Below are 11,396 nucleotides of genomic sequence, written 5' to 3'. Positions count from 1 at the left end.
ATACAAAAATAATATAACGATATAATGGCGATGTCTATCCGATGCGTACCGTGAAAAACTGACAAAAATATTATCTATAATAGTTATTATATTTACAATAAAGTCTTACACTAGTAAGCTCCACTAAGCTTATTTATGCTTTATTTATATATTACAGAATATCTTAGTCCGAATTTCTATCTACTGCGGCTGTAATACTATCTAGTAGGTATTTAATACTATTAAGATAACATTATATAATGACATTTTCCATCGTATGTAGAAATTATCGATAATCAAACCCAAAAAATAATAAACCACGATAATCACTAGTTTGTTAGGTAATTATTGTTATTTACTAGAAAATAACGTTATTTTAATGTTTAACATAATTTACTGTAACATATATATATACTTGTATAGATGATATATATATCATCTATAAAGCTGAAAATTTTTTATGTTAATATATAGATTATAGGTGTTAAAAACTAGTCTAATTTGAAAAAAAAGTTTTTTTGCATTAGATAGTCTGTTTTTGCGAAAGTTTATAGAGTATGTAATATCACGCTGTGATCCATAAAAGTTAGAAAGTAACTAAATGAACGTCAACCAAGTAGGAAAACTAACATCCATACATTTTAGATAATAGTTAAATTTAATGGAATTAAGGATAAATCCAAATTGAAATCCTAGGAAGTAAATTGATTATAACAGTTATTTAGACTCTCTTATATGTGTTGACTATAATAGTTTCAACAAAAAATATTTTTTTCCTCATTTGTATATTTACAAAAATATAATAAAGAACATAGATTGTTTTTTCATAATTAAAGTTAAGCATCAATTTTGTTTGTCCGATGTTCTCCAATCATGGGCAAGGTAATAAAAAACTACGCGAGTGGTAGACGAAACCTAAAAAGGTGTGTAATAACATGAATATAAAAAAAAGGGTATGATATTCAAAATTATAAACACGGAGGCCAAAATAGTGCCACAAGGATAGCTAGTTCTAAAATAGGAGGGCTTGGATCTGAGAGATACTTCCCCATATTTATAACTTATACGTTTTAGAAAATATAATCACTCACCAGATAAAAATATTAAATTTACGATATTTTTCAATTACTTTAAGTAAAACTAATTTAGAAACCTTGTACTAAATTTGACTAGTGCAAAAATTATTACTAACTAGAAAAACGAAACAAAAATTAAAGAAAAAAAGGAATTTTTACGAAAATTGTTGACAAAATAAATTTTGTTTTTTTAAAGTAACTTGAAAACAAATAACTGTATTAATGTACTTTAAATTTTCATCAAATTTCAATATCATCATTTTCTTTTTTCGGTTATACTTCAAAAATATCTCGATTACTTTTGAGCTTTTTACAGGCATTAACATTTTTTACTAAAAGTTATATTAGTTTTTTTTTCTAAAAATGTCAATTCAATATTATTAGCTGAGAAAAAGTGTTTGAAAATTTAACATAAAGTTTATTATAAGTCTTAGCTAAAAAATATCGCATAAATCTATGGTCACAACATTTTTTTTATAAGTGTTTAAAAATAGAATTTGACAAAATATATAACAATTGCAAAAATTAGCAAACTATTTTGTAGTTAGAAATTCTTAAGAAATTTTATTTTCATACCTAAGGTATAAAATTTAAATTTTTTACGATATTCACTTATAAATAAGTTATTTCTCCTTAAGCAATTCTTGATATTTTGTTGTATTTAATAAAAATAAAAAGAACAATAGATACTTGCAATTTTCATTAAATATTTAAATTATCATTTTCATTATATGGTTACATTTTACAAATATTTTAACTCTTTATGAAGTATTAATAGGCATGAAAAATCTTTGATTTTTTTATATAAATTTCTATAAAAAATATTTTATGGGTCAACATTTTTGAAAATGTATACACGATTTCACAAAAATTAGTCTTTTATTTAAAAACAAAAAATATTAAGAATACATCTCTTTATTTAAAGAGTAACCTTTTCGCTTTATAGTTTATGTCTAAGTTTTAAAAATTTAATACAAAATGTCTCATAAGTATTTCTCACTAAAACAATAAAATCTAACGAAATTATAAAGGTTATTATTTTTTATAGATATTTTAAGTTCAAACTTGGACGAAATAACATATTTAAAAGATAAATAATGATATTAATTATTTTGATATAATTTAAAAACATTATTCATGAGAATTTAATATTTCTATAGTTCTACGTATATAATATCACGAATATGCATCAATTGTTCGCCTGGAAAATTGTTCGAATACGAAAATTGTTCATGCATACATTATTCGTATTAAATAAAAATAAATAAATAATAATAATAACATTCTAATAATACATAAAAAATAAAATACAATGTTAAGTATTTGTCCACGTTTGTGGATGTCAATAATATTAAGGTACATAGTTTTTACATTTGCAATTGAAAATTGTGTGCAACACCACGAAAATAATCAACTGTTGTACGGTTATTATAATCTGCACATATTTTTTTTAAATTTTCACTTTTATTTTTATACATTTTTTTTTTTTTTTATGGTGGTTCTTGACCCGCGACATACTGCTGAATTTTTAAAGTATTAATACTTTCTTCTTTTCGGTGTGCATGTATAAATCTCCAAATTGATGGATGTTTGGATGAATTAAGTTTAGGCGAAAAATAATTGTGCCATCTTTCAACTGAATTATTAGTTCGTAGAAGGTCTGACGCTATTAAATCATAACAATTCCATACACTAATAGGGATGATCAGATCTCTTTTTTGGCCTCTACGATGCAAACGGCCAATCCAGGTGCCCTCAAAATAGTCTATTAATTGGCATTAAAAGTTCTTCATTTTCAGAAAAGTATTCAGAATCTAAAAGTTTTTCATAGTCTTTCATAATTTTATTTTATGACACATAAGCAAAAGCAGGTAACATACGAATATTATGTAAGGCGAATTCAGAATCTTGTATGTAATTTTTTTGTAACCCTGCTTCTTGTAAGTGGCGTCAAATACATTGTGATAGGTGAAAAAACATCCATTAATTGAGGTATTTGGAGATTCAGATTTAACATCATTCATCGCTGCTTTTTCAAAATCCATCATAATAGACTCGGGATTTTATTAGTAGGTACCTACTATTCCAGAACACATTGGGATTTTTGTACCCATTATATAATGTTCGATAACGTATCTTGTTATCGATATGATTTTAAAATTTCACACTATCAAATAGTATTTTATTTATTAACTGATGTATAGATTACAAAATATATTACATAATAATCAAGTCTTATTATTTTTTATTTTACGAACAATTTATGCGCGAACAATTGTCTTATTCGAATAATTTTTCTGCGAATAATTGTCGCGCGAACTATTTTCGACGAAAAATTGACGTGATACCTTATATCGCTATGAATTTTATTGTACGCAATGACATTTTTGATTTATTTTAAGATATTATCAATTCATACAAAAATTTAATTTTAGATTTTGAATAATAAAAGTTCATATAATATGGTATTAATATATATTATTATGATAATTAAATGCTAATAGTACATGTAAATGTAACATTTTCAGAAAAAATTAACCTACCTTAATACTCAAAGTAAAAAAAAAATTACTCCAATAGCTATATAAAAAAGCCAATCACAAAATATTAACTATATAATATAACCCAAACAGACCGTTTCTCCTCAAAGTTGTTTTCATATACAATGATATATTATTAAATTCAAATTTAACACATATGCAATAGTGACCCATTTGACACCTAATGTAAAACAGAGTAGTATCTATTAGCCTGCATCTTTTTTTTTTTTTTAAATACTAGGAATTTTTCCTTTTTTTCATCTCTAAAATATTAATAAAATCCAGTTTTCTACTAGAAAATTATTCTTAACGTTAGATATTGAAGCTTTTTTACTTTTCCTGAAGGTAACATCAAAAACACGCATCAAGACGTACAATACACACTTTATTATAAATCCTAAACTTGCATTTCTCTGTTCATAATTAAAAAATTAAAAATAGTAACAGTAATACATTGATATATTATTTCAAAGGACAAAGATATATCTTCATATTTGTTGGACTACGTTTTATACGGTTTCTTCATTGATGGGTGTATTGATATTATTTTCAGTGTTATATCATAATACTCCCTCTTTGAAACGTATATTGTAAATTACGATATTATGTATTAAGTTATCTAATAAAAAGTCTTCATTTCATTTTAGTTTTCTCATAAATTTAAACCTGACAAGATGTTTTCTCATTCAAGAGTTAAAATTGTTATTATTGGAGCCGGACCAGTAAATAATTTCATAAACTATAATATTTATTAAAATTAAGTTTCAATAACGATTACAAATGTAATCACTTTTTTTTTAGGTTGGATCGTTGTGTGCATGTTTTATGGCAGAACATGGGTATGACGTTACCGTCTACGAAAGTCGAACAGGTAAACTATTTTTCAAGTATTAAATCCTATTCATTGATACAATATAGTTTTGAGTATAATATCTATAATGAATATGGTCATTAATTAGTATATTCAGAGCAATAAATATATTATTTGTATTTATAAATTATTTAATATATTATCTATCATGAGGATAGTTGAACTGCACTTTGATAAAAACCTAGTAATTTTCAAACTAAAAATGTTCAAAAAAAAAAAAAAATTTTAAAAACAATCATTTCCCTTTCCAGTTCCACTTAAAGGCTTAGAACTCACAATGATTTTAATCAAAGCCATGGTTAAAAATAAAGTATTTTTATGTATATAAAATATGTTGATATGTATACACATTAATACATTGTAATAAATATGCTCGTATAAATGTGACAAAGTATATTTTTTTAATTGGTTTTGAAGCTGTTAAATTATTTCTATAATTTAAAATTATTTTTGCAGTAATATAAGAAACTGAATTTAAAATAAACATCAGACATTCTTGAAACACATCTTTTTTAGCAGTTCTATATTATATTAGTAGTAAAGACGTAAAGTGTATAATATTGGTATTTTATAAAATTTTTAAGAATCCTATATAATAATTTGTGATTTGTTTAAGAAGTGTATAATATATTTTTTTTACATCTCCTAAATATTTTGTATAATAACTAAGCATTTCATAAAATGACAAACAAAAAAAATTGGCAATTTCTAGAATAGGGAAATTACTAGAAAAATGTATTTCCTTTTATCATAATTCATAATAATAATTAGCTAAAGATAATTAATTTTATTAGTATACAAGAAAATATTTACTACAAAGTACCAATTTAATATTACAGAATATAATGCTTTCGTAAAAATGAAGCAGAGAAAAATTAATTTTTATGGTTATACACTATTATTAATTATTATTACTATTATATAATAATAGAAAATACAAAAATGTAAGTAGAGGTAGATACTTATAAGGAAAAAATACAATACTAACAATATAGATTTAATACATTACCTATATACTGTTTGGCATTTCATATAATGCTTAAGCAATTTAAATAATTTTATAGATTACCAACTGTAGTTGGTATGATATAGAGTTCCTAGACATTTTATAAAATACCAATATTATACACATTACCGTTAACATATACATATATATGATATATATTTGTATCTAATGTACACCTTTAAAAGTATCGTAATGTAATTGGATCGTAATTGGAATTACGATCTACCAAATTGAAAAGGCTTTCTTCATCATCCAAATCTTTTAAAATATCTGGTGGTAGAAATTATGTCTCTAAACTAACTTTAATTTTAAAACCAAAAACTGCTTTATAAGATGACTTCTCAATACCTTTATGGTAAGCGCGGTTTTTAATTAGTTATATAAATCTTAGACTTTCACTCTACTTTGAAGTGTTATATTATTATATATATTTGAATGACCTGATTTACCCACTTAACACTTCCCGACTTTGAGAATGTTGAGGTTTTCCATGATTCATGGTTGATATTCAAATCGGGATTATAATTTTTCAAGTTAGGAACAATTAAGTTAGAAAATTCACAACTGTTGTCGGATATAATATGGAAGGTGTTCCAAATAAAGTTAAAATATCAATCAAATTATAAGCCACCTTTTTTTACAGTTTTTGTCTTTAATAGTTTTATGACAACAGATTTAATGAAATGGTTTTAATGTACCATTTTAAATTTAAAAAGTTTATCAGCATTTGACTGGAAATCAATTGAATCCACTTGACATCGGCTATTAAATTTATTACAAATGGATATCACAATTAATCCTTTTCTAATTATTTTGTATTTTAATTGATAAAAATTTACATAGTGACTTATAATCTACTTCAGAGCGCGTACTATTTTTAAACTTACTATTAAGCTCAAACAACATTTTATCTCGTCTTTCATGTCCTTAAAATTGGTTAGTATCATGTAACATATCAAAAATATTGCTTTTATTTGAATAATATAAAATATTGTTATCATTATTTTTAATCGGATAAATTAACTTACTATTATTGTTATTTATTAACGACTAAAACATAATATTTTTAAGGAACCAATAGTCATGCAGTTTTTTTTTTTTTTTGTTTTTTGATTTAGTATTATTAAAATCTTTAATCTATTGATAATATAAATTATCGCTTATCAGTTAAATCACATTGTCGCTTAATAATTTGACGTTAAGACAATCTTTTATATCGCGGCGCCTCGATTCTCCATGCACGACATTTTATTAAAGATTTAAATATGAAAAGACTAGTTAGGTATATAATTATGGTGACAAAATTATTTTCACATTATCTTTCGGCAAGTATCGATAATATAGATTACAAATGAATGTATATTAGATGAAGAAACATAGTAAAATATTAATACTGATAATATGTATTTAATATATTACCTATACATTGTTTAGCATTTCATATAATGCTGAGATAATTTAAACATTTTTATTGATTGCCTATATGTAGTATTTTGAATTGTGTAGAGTTTCTAGACATTTTATAAAATACAAATATTATACATATTTCCTCTAACATATACGATATTAAGTTATAAATTCAGTTTCTTATAATTTATACAGACAAATAATTATATTAAAATATAATACCTTTATTCATATATATAATTATTTCTTAACTTTTCTTAACAGCTGGACCGATTTTGATTACATTTTTGTAAGTGTTAGAATAGATCTCTAGATGGTTTAGAATGTTTAGATTCACAATTGGATCCAATAGGTGACATTAAAATTTGGTTTTAAAAAAATGTTGACATGGATATGTCTTAAATAACACATGTATGAATCTTAGATATGAATAATCTCAGAAACTACTCATCCGATAATCATGCGCGGTTTTTTTTTAATAATAGAGTACAATATGTAGCAGTTTTTAGCCATAGTTTTATGGATTTAACTCATATCCATGGAATATTAAGCGATAAAATATGAATATATCAATGGCACATTTTTTTCAGGAAAATAGAATAAAATAAAATAAATTTTTTACGAGCGTTTGTTCGAGCCTTTTTCCGATTCTATAAGTCAATCAAACTATTGATTTTTAAAATATATAATCGATTAATACACACATCATAAAGGTGTAAATTAAACGCTAAGTCGTCTATGAAAAACGAATATTAGTAACAAATTAAACTAAGTTTGAACTACATAAGAGGTATAATTTTAATAGGAAATGTGCGAGGATAACTTTACTGCTATGTTGTTTGCTCTCGTGGAAGTTTAGAATGAAATTTATACATTTATGTCTGATGATCATAAAAGCGAATTATATAGTTTTTAAATAATGTAAAAAAATCGATAAAAATTTCGAAAAGTATTTTTCTAATGGTTAATAAATTGTGCACGGACAACGCCGAGCAAAGCAACTATTAATAGTTAATATGTTGGAAATATCATTTATACACAAAATTAGAAAACCAAAAAAATTATTTATCCGCATACGTTACCCTAGATTATACGTAATTATTTAAATGATATTTTTCTGCATCGTTCTAAGTTTGAATTAAATATAAAAATAAAAAATAATTTTTAATGTATTTTGTATATATGTATATATTTGTAAATAACATAACTATAATTAATGACTATAGAAGCTAAATTGTTTAGTAATGAAAATAATAATAAGCTTTATCATGTTTGTATAAATACGTACGTCCTGCATATTAATATATTATACAAAATTATTTTATTACAGATATTAGACTTGATAAATCAACATCAGGACGATCTATAAACTTAGCTTTGTCAGAAAGAGGCATTAAAGCTCTACAATTTATCGGTCTCGATAATATTGTTATTGAGGAACTTACAGAACCTATGTATGGTAGAATGATTCATTCAATTGATGGCCAGAAATTTAGCATTATGTATGATATTAATAAAAGCAAGGTACCATTAAAAATAATTTTAATTACTAGTTTAATAAATTATAATTATTACTAATCAAATATTTATTTTTAGTTACTTAAAATATTTTATTTATATCTAATGTAAAATAAATTCAAAACTATTCTGAGCGAAATTTTTAAAAATTTAATAGAAAAACAAGAACATTTTCATCATTATTCAAAATTCTTATAAAAGCCCTAAAACTAATCCATGGTTAGGTAATCATTCTATTTGTACATTAGTATGCTAAATAATTGTTGAGAGTTTCTAGTAGAATTTAATACTAAAAACAAGGTAAATAGATTATTCAATACTAATTGAACATTTGATTAAAAAACACTTCATAATAAAGTTATACATTTCTTATAGCTGAACTACTCGATAAGAATATTAAAAATTATTCCCCTATTAGTTATATATTATTTACCTAAAAATATAAAATTATTATCATTTGTTTCATATAACAATAAAAAAAATTATCTTTTTTTTTTTATGTACTAACAGTAAGTTAAGTGATTAAGGTAACTTAATAATAAAAAATAAAAAACTAAATAATTAATTTTTACAGTGTTTATATTCTGTTAGCAGAAAGGAACTCAATGCATTTTTATTAACAAGTAATTATCTGTTAAATATTTTAGTTATTTTAAAAGCCTTTTAAAATAATTACAATTTGTTCGTAGAACTTGAAAAATATTCAAATGTGAAATTAAACTTTTCGCATAAACTCGTCGATGTTGATTTTAATTCCAAACTATTAACATTTCAAAAGTAAGTTTATTATTATTTGATTTAATATTGTAAGAACATTATTCTTATAAATAATGTCACATTTCTTTTAGATTATTAGAAAACCAACAAGAAACTGTAAAACCGGATATAGTTATTGGATGCGATGGGGCTCACTCTGTTGTTCGTAAACATATGATTCGTCTGCCAATGTTTAATTATTCGCAGACATATATAGATCATGGTTATTTTGAAATAAGCTTACCATCAACTGAAACAAAAGTAAGGAAATGTAAATTCAAAAATAATATTTCATAATATTGGAATAACATTAAAAACTTTTAGGAAACTTTAACTCCGGGTCATCTTCATATTTGGCCGAGAAATACATTCATGTTGATAGCATTACCAAATAAAGATAAATCTTGGACTTGTACTTTATTCATGCCAATGAATAAATTTCCATTGATATTAGAATCTGGAAAAGAAGAGATTTTACATTTTTTCAACGAATACTTTAAGGATTTTATGGATTTGATTCGACCGGAACATTTATTAAACCAAGTGACTAATGGAAAAGCAAGAACTCTTATTTCTATTAAAGTAAGCAGGTATTTTATTAAAATAAAAAAAAAGTTAGTTATTTTTTAATAGAACTATCAACCAAAAAATGTACAATATCAGATTACTTAAATAATTTTATCATGACGTATCCTTTATATACAGTGTAATCCATATCACGTTAATGATAGTTTTTTATTGATGGGAGACGCTGCCCATGCTATAGTGCCTTTTTATGGTCAAGGAATGAACGCTGTAAGTACGAAATAAAATCCAAAATAAATATTATGTATTATTAAATACATACATTATGCATAATATACTCGCAAATTATACGTGTGTATTAAATATACAATATTTTTTTAAATTTTAAGGGTTTTGAAGATTGCACAATTTTGAATCAACTTCTCGAAGAATTTGACCATGATTTGAAAACTATTATTAAAACGTTTACATCTAGAAGAATTCAAGATGCAGAAGCTATTAGTGATTTAGCATTTTACAACTATATTGAAGTAATGATATTGTTTGTTATGCATTTTAGATAAATTGAGTATTTGGCTTAATGTTGAATTACAAATATTAAATATTATTATAATATTCACATTTAAATGTGTATTCTATAGCTATAACTTAACTTGTATTTAAAACTTAAAATCTTTGTAAGCTAAACAATTAGATATGTATTTAAAAGTTAAAACCACTATTATTGTGTTCAAAAATTATTTCGATGAATTTAAATGTTATTGTAATATAATATGATAATACTAATACTATAACATATTTTTCACAGCAAATCTTATAAAACTTATTTCAAACTAATTAATATCAAATTTATAGATGCGTGATTTAGTTGCTCGTAGAAGCTTTTTGTGGCGAAAAAAACTAGACAACATACTAAATAAATGGTTTCCTCAAACGTGGATACCACTTCATAGTTCAGTTTCTTTTACATCAATTGGCTATCGACAGTGTAAACTTGACAATCAGTGGCAAGACCAAGTAAGCACATTATATTTAAATAATCTATATAATTTTTAAATATAATGAATGAACAAAAATTATAGTTTATCAGACTGTATACTACATTCATTTCATGACAACGTTTCTCGTTGAAATGTGTTCCCATTTATTTCAAGTATAGTTTAATAATATTTTACACAAATAAAATATATACCTATATTTATTGAGTTAAACGTAAAAAATAATAGATACTAGATACTTTACATCAGATAATAAAATTTAATTATTTAATTATAATTGTTTTACAGATTTTGTTTAGAATGTTTATTCTATTCGCAACATTCTTCTCTATAAGTTTGTATTTCATTTTTGCATCAATAATGTCAAAAACATTACAATAAAACAAATTGCACACATACTTATGACATGTCGATTATAATTGATCCAGATCATGGCATTATGAACAAGATTTATAATTTATCATTTTATATACTCTTACATTATAAGATAATTTTAAATTAGCATTAATTCATACATGTATATTGTATACTTCTACGAGTTAAATAATTTAAAGATAAAATTCTAAAGGAAATTAATGTAATTTTTGGTGATCATGTATTATCTATAGAGTTGTTACTTCAATGTTTTATGTTTTAAGAATTAAAGCTTTTTTTTAAAAAAATGGTATTATTAAAACAAATGCCTAATATATTACAAATAATAATAATAAAACATATTGT

General features: G+C 23.7%; 1 protein-coding gene and 1 pseudogene across 1 annotated transcript; one reads left to right on the top strand and one right to left on the bottom strand.

Moving 5' to 3' along the window:
• Nucleotides 1–2,483: 2,483 nt before the first annotated feature.
• On the bottom strand, nucleotides 2,484–3,118 carry LOC112603123 (annotated as a pseudogene).
• A 1,130-nt stretch (nucleotides 3,119–4,248) lies between these two features.
• LOC112603120 (kynurenine 3-monooxygenase) lies at nucleotides 4,249–11,184 on the top strand. The gene is made up of 11 exons (XM_025351550.1): nucleotides 4,249–4,317; nucleotides 4,397–4,466; nucleotides 8,210–8,403; nucleotides 8,972–9,020; nucleotides 9,087–9,174; nucleotides 9,246–9,414; nucleotides 9,478–9,735; nucleotides 9,859–9,948; nucleotides 10,068–10,208; nucleotides 10,534–10,695; nucleotides 10,965–11,184. The coding sequence occupies exons 1-11, from the start codon at nucleotides 4,270–4,272 to the stop codon at nucleotides 11,055–11,057; spliced, it is 1,362 nt and encodes a 453-aa protein (XP_025207335.1). The 5' UTR covers nucleotides 4,249–4,269; the 3' UTR covers nucleotides 11,058–11,184.
• The last annotated feature ends 212 nt before the right edge of the window (nucleotides 11,185–11,396 follow it).

This window comes from Melanaphis sacchari, unplaced genomic scaffold, assembly GCF_002803265.2.
Source record: "Melanaphis sacchari strain LSU unplaced genomic scaffold, SCAv2.0 Contig96_pilon_pilon, whole genome shotgun sequence".
In the NCBI taxonomy this organism is placed as follows: domain Eukaryota; kingdom Metazoa; phylum Arthropoda; class Insecta; order Hemiptera; family Aphididae; genus Melanaphis; species Melanaphis sacchari.
The sequence above is the reverse complement of the archived record's forward strand: the minus strand, read 5'-3'. Positions and strand labels throughout refer to the sequence as shown.

Bases quoted from the DNA above. Each gene is read 5' to 3' on its own strand.
- LOC112603120 (XM_025351550.1), top strand. From the start codon at position 4,270: ATGTTTTCTCATTCAAGAGTTAAAATTGTTATTATTGGAGCCGGACCA. The intron at 4,318-4,396 runs GTAAATAATTTC...CTTTTTTTTTAG, and splicing joins TTATTATTGGAGCCGGACCA to GTTGGATCGTTGTGTGCATG. The intron at 10,696-10,964 runs GTAAGCACATTA...ATTGTTTTACAG, and splicing joins ACAATCAGTGGCAAGACCAA to ATTTTGTTTAGAATGTTTAT.